Raw genomic sequence first — 17,434 nt, forward strand, 5'->3', positions numbered from 1 at the left:
CTGTAATGAGCGGTGCCACGTGGCCGCTGAACAGAGGAAGAAGCTGCCGGCTCCCGGAGACAATCTGTCCAGGAGAAGCTGCTAGGGACCGCGCCGAGAGCAGGTGAGTATTTCATATTCACCTTTCCTCATTCCACCGCCGCCCGTCTTCCGCGTCCTCTTGCAGTGACTGTTCAGGTCAGAGGGCGCGATGACGTATTAGTGTGCGTGCCGCCCTCTGCCTGAACAGTCACTGCGGAGAGACGGGACGCTGAGGAGCAGCGACGAGAGGCGAGTATGTCATTTTTTTTTTATTGCAGCAGCAGCATTATATGTGGCACATTGTTATGTGGAGCATCTATGGGGCCATAATGAACTGTATGAAGCATTATATGGGGAATATTTGTATATGGAGCATCTTATGGGGCCCATCATGACCTGTATGGAGCATTATATGGGGCTCCTGATTCAATATGGATATTCAAAAACACGTAACCTACCGATGTCTCAATTAATTTTACTTTTATTGGCATCTATTTTTATTTTTTTAAATTTACCAGTAGCTGCTGCATTTCCCACCCTAGGCTTATACTCGAGTCATTAAGTTTTCCCATTTTTTTGTGGCAAAATTTAGGGGGGGGGGGGGGGGGTCGGTTTATACTCTGGTCGGTTTATACGCGAGTATATACGGTATATACATATATTTGCATTTTGCAGTGAGACATAAGTATTTGATTCCCTACCAACCATTAAGAGTTCTGGCTCCTACCGACCTGTTAGACGCTCCTAATCTACTTGTTACCTGCATTAAAGACAGCTGTCTTATATAGTCACCTTTATAATAGACTCCTGTCCACAGATTCAATTAATCAGTCAGACTCTAACCTCTACAACATGGGCAAGAACAAAGAGCTTTATAAGGATGTCAGGGACAAGATCATAGACCTTACAAAGCTGGAATGGACTACAAAACCATAAGTAAGATACTGGGTGAGAAGGAGACAACTGTTGGTGCAATAGAAAGAAAATGGAAGAAATACAAACTGTCAATCGACATCGATCTGGGGCACCTGTCATGGTTCCCAATGGCAGGGGAACGTCAGGACACATAAATAACGAACAGCTCTTGGGTGATGGAATCTCGAGCTGACCGTGAGCTAAACCTACCACACAACTAATAGTGGCCGGGGGGCGTGCCTACGTTTTATCCCTAGACGTCTCTCGCCAGCCGGAGAACTAACTTACCCTAGTAGAGGAAAAAAACAGACCTGGCTTACCTCTAGGGAAATTCCCCCAAAAAGGAGACAGAAGCCCCCCACATATATTGACGGTGAGTTCAGAGGAAAAGACATACGCAGTATGAAGGTAGGTTCAGCAAAGCGAGGTCCGCTTACTAGATAGTAGAAAGATACAAAAGGGAACTGCACGGTCAGCTGAAAACCCTTTTAAAATACCATCCTGAAATTACTTTAAAACTCATGTGTCAACTCATGACACCGGAGTGGTAATTTCACAAGAGCTTCCAGCTACAGAAAAAGACTTAACTGTAAACTGGAACAAAAAATGCAAACAAACTTAGGACTAAGAGTCCAACTTAGCTGATCAGTAGTCTAGGAGCAGGAACATGCAACAGAAAGGCTCTAGTTACATTGATGGCCGGCAAGGCAATGACTGAAGAGCAGGATTAAATAGGAACACCCCACTACTGATGAAAACAGGTGAACTGAGAAAGAAAACAGACCCGAGTCACCAGTACCACTAGCCACCACCAGAAGGAGCCCAAAAGCAGATTCACAACAGGCACCATAAAAAAATCTCTCCTCATGGGGTATACTTGATCTTGAGGAAGGTGAGAGATCAGCCTAAAACTTCACGGGGGTAACTTGTTAATGATCTCAAGGCAGCTGGGACCACAGTCACCAAGAAAACCATTGGTAACACATTACGCCGTAAAGGTATAAAATCCTGTAGTGCCCCGCAAGGTTCCCCTGCTCAAGAAGGCACATGTGCAGGCCCGTCTGAAGTTTGTCAATGAACATCTGGATGATTCTGTGAGTGATTGGGAGAAGGTGCTGTGGTCAGATGAGACAAAAATTGCGTTCTATGGCATTAACTCAATTCGCCGTGTGTGGAGGAAGAGAAATGCTGCCTATGACCCAAAGAACACCGTCTCCACTGTCAAGGATAGAGGTGGAAACATTATGTTTTGGGGGTGTTTCTCTGCTAAGGGCACAGGACTACCTTACCACATCAATGGGAGAATGTATGGGGCCACGTACCGTAAAATCCTGAGTGACAACCTCCTTCCCTCCGCCAGGATATTAAAAATGGGTTGTGGCTGGGTCTTCCAGCAAGATAATGACCCAATACATACAGCCAAGGCAACAAAGCAGTGGCTCAAAAAGAAGCACATTAAGGTCATAGAGTGGCCTAGCCAGTCTCCAGACCTTAATCCCATAGAAAACTTATGGAGGGAATTGAAGCTCCGAGTTGCCAAGTGACAACCTCAAAATCTTAATGATTTAGAGATGATCTGCAAAGAGGAGGGGACCAAAATTCCACCTGACATGTGCGCAAACCTCATCATCTACAAAAACGTCTGACTGCTGTGCTTGCCAACAAGGATTTTGCCACCAACTAAGTCTACTTTGCCACAGGGATCAAATACTTATTTCTCACTGCAAAATGCAAATAAATTTATATAAAATTTATACAATGATTTTCTGGATATTATCTTTGATATTCTATCTCCCAGTGTTAAAATTAACCTACCCTTAAAATTATAGACTGTTCATGTCTGTCAGTGGGAAAACTTACAAAATCAGCAAGGGATCAAATACTTATTTCCTTCACTGTATATAGTATCGTATATATATCCAGATGCAGTTTCTGGCATCTGGACCTGTCGTTCAGCTGACTGCCCTTCCTAAGTTTAATAAGGAGTTGTTTTTTGGTAGAGCTAAAATATATAATATTTATTATATTATATATTTTAGTTCTACCAAAAGAAACAATTGGTAGCGTTACCGCCGATAAGAACCACACAGATGACCGTGTGGGAAACACCATACAAAGAAGGCAAAACACAAAATAAAAACTCAGCAAATCCGCAAACATTTTTATACCTGCGTTTGTGCTGTGGATTTCACTGAATCAATTGAAGTCAATGGGTGCGGAAACGCTGCAGAAGCGCAAAAAGAAATGACATGCTGCAGAAAAAAAACGCACTGTAAATATGCACGGAAATTTACTGATCATGTGCACAACACTTGAGGATTGTCATAAGGATTCCACTGTTCTTGGACCATTTCCGGATTGAAAAAAAACACAGTGAAAAACACATTGTGTGCACATAGCCTTATAGTCTTCCATACAGATTGTTGCAGATTTTGATTCTGAATATCTTAAAATAGAAAATGTGAGTAGATAACATATTCCGCAGCGCTTTACAGTTTTGCACACATTATCATCGCTGTCTCAGATGGGGCTCACAATCTAAATTCCCTATCAGTATGTCTTTGGAGTGTGGGAGGAAACCGGAGAACTCTGAGGAAACCCACGCAAACACGGGGAGAACAGACAAACTCCTTGGAGGGATTTGAACCCAGGACTCCAGCGCTGCAAGCCTGCAGTGCTAACCACTGAGCCACCGTGCTGGCCTGTGGAACGTGAACATAGACAAGATGAACAGCTCAAAAGGGGGTGGGATTGGGGGGCCCATATCTACAAAGTACAAGGAACTAAAGCACAACCAAAATCATGGCCCAGAATACCTGCTGGTACAAGTGTAATATGTAGGTGCACATTCACACTGTAGCCATTAATAGAGAAGCACAACCTAGAATGTGCAGTCACGAATTAGTGTTATACCAACAGGTATTCTGGGCCATGTTTGCGTTGTGCTTTAGTTCCTTGTACATATGGGGGGTTTGCCCCCAACCACGTCCCTTTGGGATATCCTATAGCTTTCAGCAGGCAGGTGTGACACAGTCAGGTTTAGGTCCTATTTTGAGGCCTGCTGGCACATAGCGAGACGAGATACTAGAGTTAGGGACCATCCTGATTGTCTACACCTTGTCAAAGTGGGACAAACGAGTATCACCTAAGTGCCCTATGTGGTTCACATGTACTACTATTGATTATACACCGTACTTACTGCAGGTGTAGTGCAGCGGGCTTGGGTCAGTGTGACAGACAGGGACCACAGGAACAGTTCACAGCAAAACGTGTTTAACTTGTCCACACTCACACAGTACAGCACACGGTATCCTCCGGATCGCAGCCGGGAAACAAGACAGTTAAGAAATGTCCAGTTGCTGAGGGCGACTGCACCACCGTATCACGCTGCGGGGTATCAGGAGTTCACTCTCTGCTGGTTCTGTGTTTCCTCACACAGACGGAGCTTCTGCAGAGCCGACTGCTCCACAGCTTGCCAACTTCAAACTGACACACCCAAACCCTTCTTGCAGGTTTTTTTCTCTAAATTAGACTGTGGCCATGGGCCATTTGTAAGATCTGGCCTGGAGGAAACAGACCGGCCCCACTACCTTCCTGCAGTCCGTTTAAAAAATAAAAGCTCATACCAATTTTCCTGAACAATTCCTTGGTCAAATAACTTGACCAGGTTCAAGCTTACTTTTATTTTGCCTTGTGACTCACAGGCACTCCATCGGATCTAATACCCTTCTGAACGCATCCTGAGGAACACAGAGCGACCCTCGCAAATCACACCAGTCGCTGCCACACAGGGTGTACATTCATTGTTTTACTCAAAGTTGTGAACTTCTTAAGGAAGACTATTTAGAAAGTGGCTTAGAAGGAAACTGTTTGTTAAAGGGAACCTGTCATCCCCCCCTGGCCGTTTTAAGTAAAAGCCACCTTGTGCAGCACTAAGGCTGCATTCTGTCAAGGTGGCTCTTCTTGTGCTCCCTTCTAACGCTGCAATATTGACTTATATAATTTTCGCGCCATACCTTTAGTCTGTCCGGGGGGGGGCATGTCTTTTCCCCCGGACACAGCCGCCTCCCAGCCATCAGTCAGCCCCTCCGTGCGCCGTCTCCTTAACCAGGATATGTACACATATACATTAATGACACAGCACTTTACAGCCATTATCTAATTTCCCTATCAGTATATCTTGAGTGTGGGGGGATTTGAACCCACGTCCCCAGCGCTGCAGAACAAGAGTGATAATCACTGAGCCACCGTGCTTCACATTTAGGAAGCTAACGAACAACAGAAAAAAATATGACAAGGTGTACATACCCTGTAACTAGCAGAAACAGCAGTTTTAATAGAAAAAAAAGGTTATATTAACCAAACTTACCCAATAACTATGCAAGAAATGGCCGTACCCAGAAAAGCGTATGTCAATATGGTTCCCAAATTACGGAAGAAATGTCTCTGTAGCATAAAACACAAATAGTTACTTGGTTAAATTGAATTGTAACAAAATGTTTTCGTTTGACAATTTGATCATTTGATATTATACAGTTTGTTACAATGGTTACAACTGTGCCTTTGTTGTCATTATCAGAGGGAGCGCAGCACACGCCACAGCCGGCAGGTACTGCTGTATAGAAGATGCAACGGCTGAAGAGGATTTGTTGGTGAAGCTATCATTAGCTCAAAGCAAAGATTAACAACAAACGTTCATATTCATAAAAGGCTTGATGTAGGGCCAGGACAGATGAAAAACAAAATGTTTAAGAATAACAGACTCTGAAGTGTCACATTGCCTTGTCTAAGGGTACATGCTTATGGTCAGGAACTGCTGGGGTTTGACGCTGCAAATTTATGCAGCTTCCACATGTTACAGCATAGTGGATGGTATTTCAAGAAATCCTATGTCCACTATGCGTCCACAGACACCTGCAGATCAGCCACGAACACTGACATACGGTGCTTCTTTCCAATCTGCAGCATGTCAATTTCACCAATACAATGTATTGGACGTGGTGAATCCACACGGTTCAGTGAACACATGCGAATTTACCTGGGCTCAACAGACGGCAGCTAACATACTCTACATCCAAGAGCACAGTGGCCTCCATAATCCTTAAATGGAAGAAGTTTGGGACCACCAGAAGTCTTCCTAGACCTGTCCGTCCAGACAAACTGAGTAATTGTGGGAGAAGAGCCTTGGTGAGCGAGGTAAAGAAGAACCCCAAGATCACTGTGGCTGAGCTCCAGAGATGCAGTAGGGAGATGGGAGAAAGTTCCACAAAGTCAATTATCACTGTAGCCCTCCACCAGTTGGGTCTTTATGACTGAAACGTCTTGTACGGGTATTACATAATAAAATATCAAACTGCATATATTTAAGCTGAGTGCCAGGTTCTCTTTATATTTATGTCACATGGTGTGGGAACCTACCTGTGCACCCTCCCAGTAGTGCTCACGTCTTCTTTATCCACAAAACCCTAACAATGACATACAAAGCCATCCACAACCTGTCTCCTCCATACATCTGTGACCTCGTCTCTCGGTACCTACCAGCACGCAATCTCCGATCCTCACAAGATCTCCTTCTCTACTCCCCTTCCCATAATCGCATACAAGATTTCTCTCGTGCATCGCCCCTACTCTGGAACTCTCTACCACAACACATCAGACTCTCACCTACAGTGGAAACCTTCAAAAAGAACCTGAAGACCCACCTCTTCCGACAAGCCTACAACTTGCAGTAACCACCGATCGACCAAACTGCTGCACGACCAGCTCTACCCTCACTTATTGTATCCTCACCTTTCCCTTGTAGATTGTGAGCCCTCGCGGGCAGGGTCCTCTCTCCTCCTGTACAGTCGTGACTTGTATTGTTTAAGAGTATTGTACTTGTTTTTATTATGTATACCCCTCCTCACATGTAAAGCGCCATGGAATAAATGGCACTATAATAATAAATAATAATACTTTCCGTATCCACTGTACCTAAGTAATGATGTACAAGATGTAAGAGTGTCAATATATTCATTCATACACAGGAGCATTTGACACCACACCCAATTTCCACTGTTTGTTGGCCTCCCCTGATATTTCTTCAGTGGCAAAGCACTTTAATGCATTTTCCTCTCTGCATGCTATCATATGCAGCTCAGCACTTAGTAATTAAAAGGGTGTTCACAAATGTAAAAGTTATTCCCTTATCCACAATATACCATATGGGATAACTTTCCGTTCATTGACCCCCAACCAATCCAGAGAACTGGGACTCCCACCAACAGAAAGAACTGGGGCCCCCACTGATCCAAAGAACCAGAGCTATCAAGAGCCCCAGAGAATGTAGCGGAGGTAGATCATGCGCACCGTTTCGCTAATCATTTTAAAAGGAATGCCAAAAATCAGCCAAGCGCTGTGCTCGGCAATCTCCAGTGCTGCCATTAAAAATGAATGGAGCAGTAGTGTACATGATCAACGTCTGCTTCATTCAGTAGGGGCATTGAAGCTCTCTGGATCAATGGCGGTCAGACACCTAGCAATCGTAAAGTTATCCACTATCCACTATTAAACTTTCTAAGACCTCTTTTAATGAAAAAGAAATTGCAATATATACAAAATAGCTAATTTTGTTCTATAACATTGGCATGCATTCACATGTGGCTGAGTATGTTGCCCCATTCATTTGAACTTTAAGATTTTTGGTGATCTGAGAATATTTACAGAACACGGATGGTCACAACTCCTGAGACACCCACTCGCTGAGGCCCCTGCAAGCTTTCTGGAGTTGTGCCTTGTACTGTTGCTTCGCTGTTGGAGCGACCTGGCTCCTCCGTTCTATTCACTTAAATGGAGGCCATCAATGTGTATTCCCAGAAGAACCCGTTGTACACAGCCTCTTGTCTCTGCATAATGCCCTACAATGGCATTCTTACCTTCTTTAGACTGTATCCAGCATGGAAAATTATTGGAGGTAGGAGCACATTAAAGAAAACTTCAGGGTCAAATGTCATCTGTAAGAAAATGAGATATGAAGTCGAACGTCAATATTATACAAATGACATAAGAAGCATTGTTCACTTTGTAAGTGGCTTTATGTCACATCAGACCGTCCTGCCATATACAGTGTGTGGGACTGATGAGGGTCTGCGTGTTGACACTCTGGTTCTGTATCTACCATAAACTAGAAACTGTGACCATGCAGACAGGACAGTGGGGGTCCTAGAGGATGGCTGTGAATGACATGAATGTGAGTAAAGGCAGAATCCCTTTATATTTGCACTTCCTACAAAATAAGCATGTGATGGCGCTTCAATCATTTCCTTGCCTTCACTATTTCCTTTTTATTCTGTTTTTCTTCCTGTGGATTTAGCAATAGTTACAGAATTTCTGTAGCTGACCCCGGGCGAGTGCAGATAAACAGGAAATGCTACTCAGCAGCCTCGTGGCTCTTTATACCGCGCGGTGAACAGGTCTCACAGCCATTTCCTACAACACCACCATATTGCACAGCTGGCAGCTTGTGCCGTCCTCATCAGACCACACGTCGTGCACAGTTTACACAAGGCAGCCGCCTTTACACAATATGCAGCATTTACATAATATATTAAGAAATAAGATATATATGAAAAATACAATCAATTGCTGCAAGTTAAAGAAATGGAAAAGTGTAGCCAATCTCCAACAATAGCTACATAGAAGCCCCTTGTTACATCTCCTCCAGGCCCTGCTCCCATGACTTCTGCTTCTGTCACCAGGCACCACCGTATTCATTCTGCAGCCGGCGCTGGTGTTGGGAGAGGATTCGGGACCAGAAGCTCTAGGCAGCACACACTATCCGTAACCACTGAGCCTGAGATGGCTGAGACCTGTGGTGCCATCCAGTCTAGAAGTATGGGTGTGTGATCTGTCCAGCTGGAGTAGTCAGTTCCCAGTTTGGGCAACATGGACAACACCCCATCCTACCAGCTTATTGCTGGGAGCTGACAGATATAGTCAGTGCTACTCAGCTTCAGTCCTGTGCTAGTTGCTCCTGCTTACTTGATATATTCCTGTAGTCTGACCATTCTTTTGCCTTCTGATTCTCTACCCTGTCCATCCTCCTTGTTTTGACCTGGCTGCCTGTCAACTCCTGCAAACGTGCACCATCGGACCTCAGCCAACTCCGTGGCACCAAGCCAAGCACCCCTGTGTAAGTCAAGATCCCTGTACAGGGTTCAAGAGGTGAAAGCCAAGTCAACGCCTGGATCTTGCAACCAGAGTGGCTTGTGCTAAGCCTGATAATGAGAGCCATTTTAGAGATGCCAGACCACTGACAGAGCCATGTACGGCCCCTTTAGTATCAAACGAAAAGTTTAACTGACTTATTCTTTTGCAAAGGTATCAGCTGTAGGAGATCAGCAGAGTTTGTCTTCTTTTGTCCTATGACAACTAACAAGAATTGGACTTGTGTTTTTGATGCAAAGTTTAATATATTTTTGATGCAATCCTAGAGGCCATCTATTTAACTCATTTTATTGACTCACAGCTTAAGGATACAATACAATAAAGCAATATAGGAACATACAAGTGTGTATCCGGCACCGGCTGTATTAGCTTAACCAGGTACGTTGGATTCTGAAATGCTGCAACTGGCGGTTTTAAAAGCTGCTGCTACTCCCCGCCCGCCTGCGGCCTTGGTAACAGGTCTCTGTCTTTGTTTGGGTATAGCGAGAGACCTGTCACTTTAGGGCAGCGGACAGGAAGAAGAAATGGCTTTTAAAGGGGCATTGCCATCTCTAAGATCCCATCCCAATATGTAGTAGGTGTAATAATAATATTAGCAAATATCTCCAATTAGAAATGTAGTATAGTTCTTCTGTCTCGCTATGTCGCTTACCCCCTGCGCAGGGCACTGCAGTAGCTTAGGTAGCCATGGTTATGTTGACTAACAGCTAACCAACTGTCACTATACAAGTGGTTATAACCATGGATTCCCAAGCAATGCCCTGCGCAGGGGGTAAGGGTTTATCCTCCCCCATCTGGGCACTTTTCTGCATACAGGCTGCCATAGCATGTTCTGAGCTATTGTTTATTGCCTTTATCCTTGGTTGTGCTGGAAATAATTTTGGTACAATATATTTTTTATTCTTCGCTTTGCTAATTACCCGATTCTGTATTTGTTTACCATGATCTTAGTCTAGTATCTTCCGACATAAGTCATTGTTTTTCATGTGATGTCTTCTAATACAGGTTGATACATTTTCTTTTTACCTTTTTATGCTTGATTCCAGCACTGGACTTTATAACCCTCAAATATTTACCTACAAGTCACTACATTTGTTATAGGCAGCGTTCATCACATCAGATGGGGCAGACTCCAGCTCTACTGTTAGCCTTATGGCTTTTTAAAGTGTTTTTAATGTATTTTATTTTGGCTTATATGTTTAATATTGGCTTGTATGGTTGATCCCTTTTCTCTGCATACTTTTTTCTCACTTCATTTGGGAAGGGAGAACTATTTTTCTCTAAAACGTCGCAGTGTTTCGGAACCGAACATACCTGGCCGAGCTAATACTGCCAGTGCCTCATACAGACTTCCATAGATCGGGCAGCATATCTCAGATGTGAGGTTCAAGCATAAACAAAGAAAGGAAACAATAATGATACAAATAATTACATGCTCCTATGATTAGGTAAAAGAGCATAAAGGTAAATAGAAAAGTGCACAACAGTAACGTCTAAAGGTACCTTCACACTAAGCGACGCTGCAGCGATATCGACAACGATGCCGATCGCTGCAGCGTCGCTGTTTGGTCGCTGGAGAGCTGTCACACAGACCGCTCTCCAGCGACCAACGATGCCGAGGTCCCCGGGTAACCAGGGTAAACATCGGGTTGCTAAGCGCAGGGCCGCGCTTAGTAACCCGATGTTTACCCTGGTTACCAGTGTAAATGTAAAAAAAAACAAACACTACATACTTACATTCGCGTCCCCCGGCGTCCGCTTCCCTGCACTGTGTAAGCGCCGGCCCTAACAGCAGAGCGGTGACGTCACCGCTGTGCTTTGCTTTCCGTCCGGCACTGACACACTCAGTGCAGGAAGCTCTGAGCAGCAGCGCGGACGCCAGGGGACGTGACAGACATCAGAAGGTGAGTATGTAGTGTTTTTTTTTTACTTTTACAATGGTAACCAGGGTAAATATCGGGTTACTAAGCGCGGCCCTGCGCTTAGTAACCCGATATTTACCCTGGTTACCATTGTAAAACATATCTGGCATCGTTGCTTTTGCTGTCAAACACGACGATACACGGCGATCTGACGACCAAATAAAGTTCTGAACTTTCAGCAACGACCAGCGATATCACAGCAGGATCCTGATCGCTGCTGCGTGTCAAACACAACGATATCGCTATCCAGGACGCTGCAACGTCACGGATCACTATCGTTATCGTTGTAAAGTCGCTTAGTCCTCACATCCCATCATTCAACCAATCTGGAGGCCATCTTTTCTTCATGGAAGACCAGGGACCCTGCTAACCTGAGTCACTGGATACAGACAGTGAACAAATATGTTTAGTTGCATACAATTCTATATACAAGAAAGGTCCCAACAGGTTTGAGAAGATTTGTTCCCGACGGGTAGAGGTCACGACTATCTGAGAGAAGAAAGTCATTGCTTCTTAAAACGAGGATGGAATGGAAGGGAGTGCACCTCTGTAAATGGCTGTGTGACCAGTTGGCTGCTACTGTGAATCTGTTTAATGCAAAAATATATGATAATTATTACTATGGCCGGGGTCACACTTACGAGTTCAACGCGAAAAACTTGCGCGAGTCTCTCACGTCAATACCCAACACTGCCGCCGGCACCTGGGATTGGAGTTTGTGGTTTCAAGCCATGCGCCCCATTCCGGAGTGCCAGCAGCAGTGCCGGGTATTGATGCGCGATTTTCTGGCACTGAACTCTCAAGTGTGACCCCGGCCTTAAGCAGGTTCTCAACTATCTTTACAACCCCTTTCAAAATTAAGTAAAATTTGATCTACTCACCTCCCGCACAGGCGCTCTCCCAGCAACGTGGGTGCCGCATCTCCCAGGGCTTACGTGATATTTAGGCCACATGAAGCCCATTGGTGGCCGCCATTAGGGAGCTGTTCTATCAGTTCTCTTGGACGACCTCGATCAAGAGAGCACAGCAGCCCAGTAGCGGTGGCTGATTAGCTGCAGGGCCCCCATAGAATAAAAATTCCATGGGAGATACAGTGTCAACATTTGTGAAACTGCACCAATGTAGGAGGGGTGTATATATCTTATTTTTATTTTTACAAAGGAGGAATACTTAATTTAAAATGGGATTGTCCAGGTAGTGGAAAACTCCATTAACAAATAGCCAATGGCTTCTAACGTTTGATGGCGCAAGGGGGCACCAAGCATGGCATACCTGCTGGGTCTTAGATCCATAACAGATCAGTTCTACCAGTAGCCATTATATACAGATCTAAAAACCAGCTCTCCAGATGTGAAGAGCACAGCACAGTCTGAACTAGAAATGTGCAAGTCTGTTGTGTCTTTTTTTTTTTTAAATGTTCTCTCTGCTGGGATTTTAATGGCTGTTTAAAAAAAAAAAAAAAATCTGAAAATGTACTTGTTTTTAATCAATGAGGCTGAGCTTAAGAGATTTCTTAGTAACTATATCAGTTAGGCTACTTTCACACTAGCGTTAACTGCAATACGTTAAAATGCGTCGTTTTGCAGAAAAAACGCATCCTGCAAAAGTTTTTGCAGGATGCGTTTTTTCCCCATAGACTTGTATTGGCGACGCATTGCGACGGATTGTCATACGTCGTGTCCGTCGTACGACGTATGCGTCAAAATTTGGCGACACGTCGTCGGCAAAAACGTTGATTGTAACGTTTTTTGTCTCCGCCTAAAAATCGTGTCGCGACGCATCCTGCGGCATGCGTCGTTGGCTACAATGGAAGCCTATGAGCGACGGATGCGTCGGGACACGTCGTACGACGCAATGCAGCGCTGCAATACGTTTTTTTACACTGAGCATGCTCAGAAGCTGGATTTTGTTGCCAATTGGCCAGACACCCCCAAATCTATATAAACCTGGCCTGGGCCTTCAACCCCACATATGCCAGCAAGAAGCCTACAGAGAAGAAGCCTGCCACAAGACTCCAGGCTGCCAGCAAGACTCCAGCCACCATAGAGCCAGTGTGAGTATTGCAATTTTTGTGTGCGTCTGTGTGCCTGTGCATTTGTGTGTGTATGAGTTACTGACTACAGCAAGAGCTTAAAACCTGAAGAGAACCAGAGGCCTGCCATCGTCCTGCAAAAGCCAGTGCCATGCTAGAGTCCAGATCCACCCTGATGCCAGCCACTGTGAAGACATGAAGCTCCAGCCGGAGGACTGTCAGCCTTTTTTACGTGTATGTGTGTGCGTATGCTTCTTCTGTTTGGGTCCACCTTTGTGCCTTTGTTGTACATATGTGTATTTGCATAAAGCTTATGTGTGGGTGTGGGTGTGTGTGTGTGTATGTGTGTGTATTTTTGTACGGCTGTGTGCTTTTGTAAGTATGTCTTCATGTGCCTGCACCTTATTATGCCTTCGCCAATCTTATGCCTGTTCATGTGGGAGGGTATGTGTCCACGTTCAGGATTGCATCAGGATTTGTTCAGGATTTTTCATCAGTATGTGTAAGCCAAAACCAGGAGTGGGTGATAAATACAGAAGTGGTGCATATGTTTCTATTATACTTTTCCTCTAATTGTTCCACTCCTGGTTTTGGCTTACACATACTGATGAAAAATCCTGACCAAATCCTGATGCAATCCTGAACTTGGACACATACCAGGCATGTTTGTGTGCGTCTTGTTGATTGCATGTGCATTTGTCCATGCCTTAATTGGTTAATTGCCTTTTTCTGATGTATTTACTAAATATAGTGGTCTGTGCAGCATGTGGTTTAAATGTGTGTTTGTTTGTTTTTCTCAAATTTTTTTTTTTTTTTTTTTTTTGTAATCGGATGTATTTTTGCAAAGTCTAGTCTGCAGCTTGTGGTTTGAATGTGTGAGCGTGGGTTTATATTTTTTCTATTTAAAAGTGTGGATTTTCTTATTACTGTTGAAACCATTCGCAGTTGATGTACTTGGATTTAAAATAAAGAGCATTTCAGCTCCTAATTGTGATGTAAAAAAAAAAAAAAAAAAAAAAATAATAAAATGTTTATTAAAAAAATGTCCATAGTATAATTTCAGAAAGGTAAATTTAAAACTGGTGTATGTACCAATGGTTACACATGCAATACAGAGTTGGTTGAGGGCTCATTTTTCAATAAAAATTATACTTTAAAGGTTTTTTGGGGGAGGTGATTTTTGAAAATAAAATGTGGTAAATATATTTTTACATGGTGGGTTCACATTTCAAAATATTTTTTTTTGGGTCATGGAAATGAATGGTATAACGTGCACCTGTTTTGGGGTTTTGGTGTTCACCTTTAATGAACATTTCTCACATCATTTTAGCAGGGTGTTTATCGTTAAACATTACCTAGTTCAGGGGGTGGTCTAACTATAAATCCATTATACTTATTACAGATACACCAGGGACCATATCCACTCAGCAGCCCACCAGGACCACAGCCACAAATCTTTAAAAGTAAGTTTTGAAGACCCCAAATCTGCTACTTCAATGTGTAGAGCAGATTGCAAGTGTCTTTTAACTTACAGAGACACCAGGACCACAGCCGCCGACTGTCTTCCCCACCAGGACCAGCCCACCAGTACCAGCCCACCAGGACCACAGCCACATATTTTTAAAAGTAAGTTTTGAAGACCCCAAATCTGCTACTTCAATGTGTAGAGCAGATTGCAAGTGTCTTTTAACTTACAGAGACACCAGGACCACAGCCGTTGCCGACTGTTTTCCCCACCAGGACCAGCCCACCAGGACCACAGCCACATATCTTTAAAAGTAAGTTTTGAAGACCCCAAATCTGCTACTTCAATGTGTAGAACAGATTGCAAGTGTCTTTTAACTTACAGAGACACCAGGACCACAGCCGCCGGCCTTGCGACCGCAACAATGTCCTCTTCTGACAGCCCTCCTCCACAGCAACAGCGTGTATCGGTAAGTTAACACAAAAAATATTTTTTGGTTTTTTTTATTTTTTAATTTACATTTTTGTTGATCAGTACATGCATAAATTATGTTTAAACAGGAAGCTGAATCAGATGAGGAGCTGTCAGAAGGGGGCGAGACGGGTGGAGAGATGCAAGTGGAGGAGGAACCAAGTGTAAGTAGTGGTGAAACAGTTGCTTCGCACATCACACTGCACCATACACAAAACAGATTTTCATACATAACATACAAACACAGAAAACATATGCCTACATTAAAGAGAATTTGTTTTCTTTATTTCAGTCTCCTGCTCCTGCTGCTGCTGAACAGTCAGCAAACCGTGAAGGTTCTCCCAGCCGCTCCCAGAGTCGGCGGAATCGTCGCCGCGGTCGGCCATCAGTGAGTTTTTTTTGGGGGGGGATTCTATTGGTACTTTAGTGTTTCAGTGTACTAATTTTTTTGTTTTTCTTCTTTTTTTTGCACAGGCTTCAGGGCGTGCTCCCGCCGAAGACTTTGATGATGATATAGACATCGACTGTCTCATCGAGGAGGTTCGCGAGCGGGAGCCGCTGTGGAACATGGCTGACCGCAGCCATGCTGATAGCAGTGTAACCCGTCGGCTCTGGGAGGAAGTATGCCACAACATCTTTCCGAGGTGGGAGGACCTTCTTCCACAGCAGCAGAGCAAACTATGTAAGTATTCACTTTTCAGTGATGTTTTGAGCTGAATGTAATGTATTGCATTTACCAAATTTTTTTTTCTTTTCATTCCTGTCTTCACAGGTGGAAAGGTTAGGAAGCGGTGGCGGTCACTGAGGGATCGCTTTAAGAGGGAATTTAACGAGGAGATGCAGGCCCCGAGTGGCTCAGCAGGAAGGAAGAGGAGCAGATATAAACACGGCCAGGCCCTCTCCTTCCTGAGGCGAACCATGCTGAGTAGAGTGTAAGTATTCTACAGTCCACTAATAACCATGTTAACCTGTCTAACTTAGTTTGGTTTCAGTCAGGGCTTTTTCATATCAATATATTAATTGTTTTTGTTTTTTTCTTTCACAGCACCTTCTCCAGCCACCGGGCACCTGCTTCTTCCTCTGCGCCCTCTGGAGCGATCCCTCCTGAGTCCGCCACCGAGGGCCACGTCGGTAGGCCCCACACGTCTGACCCCTCATCTGACCCCTCTGTCCCCTCCACTTCATCCGCCCCAAGCACTGGAGCATTATTGCAGCCTTCCTTGCTCGCATCTGATGCTCAACAGTTAGCGTTCCCTTTACCCCACCCCTCTGATCCTGCCACCTCTAGACCACCATTAGGTTCGTGGTGGCAGCAACAGAGGGGTCAGGAAAGGAGCTATGCTCCTGAGTTCTTACATCTGAATGCAGCCTTCCAAAGCTCTTTCAAAATTTTGGGAGAGCAAGTGACTGCTGGTTTCAACATGGTACAATCACGCATCAGTGAAACAAGCCATGAAACCAGCAGTTGCTTGGATAGGCTGCATTCAGATGTAAGTCAGTCTCCGGCCAATCTTTTTTTTCAATCCATGCTCAGGAGCATGGAAAAGCTTTCTTTTGAGCAACAGATGCAGGTAATGAATACCTGCCATAATGCTCTACTGAAGGTCCTTCACGAACCCCAATCTACCCCCACACCTCCCCACACATCCACTACAATTCCACCCCAGGCCCCATTTCCACACCATGCCCCACCCCAGGCCCCATTTCCACACCATACCCCCCATTACCAAACCCAGCCCCAATACCCACACCAGCCCCAATACCAAACCCAGCCCCAATACCCACGCCAGTCCCAATACCCAACCCAGTCCCAATACCCAACCCAGTCCCCATACCCATCCCGGCCCCCAAACCAAATTTCTTCCCCAATGTTTTCTTCCTTGCCCAGCTTTTCTTCCCCAGTAAGTATTCCCCCTACCCCAACACCACCCCCCTCTGGTCAGCCTCCTGCTTTTACCCCCCCTTCCACTGCACCCCAACCAAGTAGGCTTTCCCCACCTATCGTCGTGGTCCAACCTTCCAGCCCCTCCTCCCCTTGTATCTCCACCCCACAGTTTGAAGATTTGTAACATGCTATTTAAGAATGTTAAAGTTTGTTAATTTTTTTTTAAAAAAAATTGAAAATAACAAATATATTTCTATTTTTTTGGCAAAAAAATAAAATAAAAAAAGTTAAAATAAAATTAAGTATGATTTAACCCCTTAATGACAGCCAATACGGCTTTTAACTGACCTGATATATAAGAGAATAGCCTCCCCATACAGGTGACAATCCAGCAGCTGTCGGCTGTACACTATAGCTGACAACTTGCTGTATCAGCCACGATCAGTTTTTGCACCGTCCAAATCTGTTTAACCCCTTAGATGCTGCTGTCAATAGTGACTACATCATTATAAATGGTT

The 17,434-nt window shown here is 44.4% G+C and overlaps 1 protein-coding gene across 3 annotated transcripts in view; it reads right to left on the minus strand.

Moving 5' to 3' along the window:
- Window positions 1-17,434, minus strand: part of SLC9A9 (solute carrier family 9 member A9) — a 1,256,356-nt gene that overhangs the window by 1,209,697 nt on the left and 29,225 nt on the right. For all 3 annotated transcript variants that reach the window (XM_077290810.1, XM_077290809.1, XM_077290811.1), the window contains exons 3-4: window positions 7,851-7,928; window positions 5,306-5,382 (exon numbers count right to left, since the gene is read on the minus strand). In XM_077290810.1, the coding sequence (XP_077146925.1) occupies window positions 5,306-5,382; window positions 7,851-7,928 (155 nt within the window). The remainder of the gene's footprint in view (window positions 1-5,305; window positions 5,383-7,850; window positions 7,929-17,434) is intronic.

This window comes from Ranitomeya variabilis, chromosome 2, assembly GCF_051348905.1.
Source record: "Ranitomeya variabilis isolate aRanVar5 chromosome 2, aRanVar5.hap1, whole genome shotgun sequence".
Taxonomy (NCBI): Eukaryota; Metazoa; Chordata; class Amphibia; order Anura; family Dendrobatidae; genus Ranitomeya; species Ranitomeya variabilis.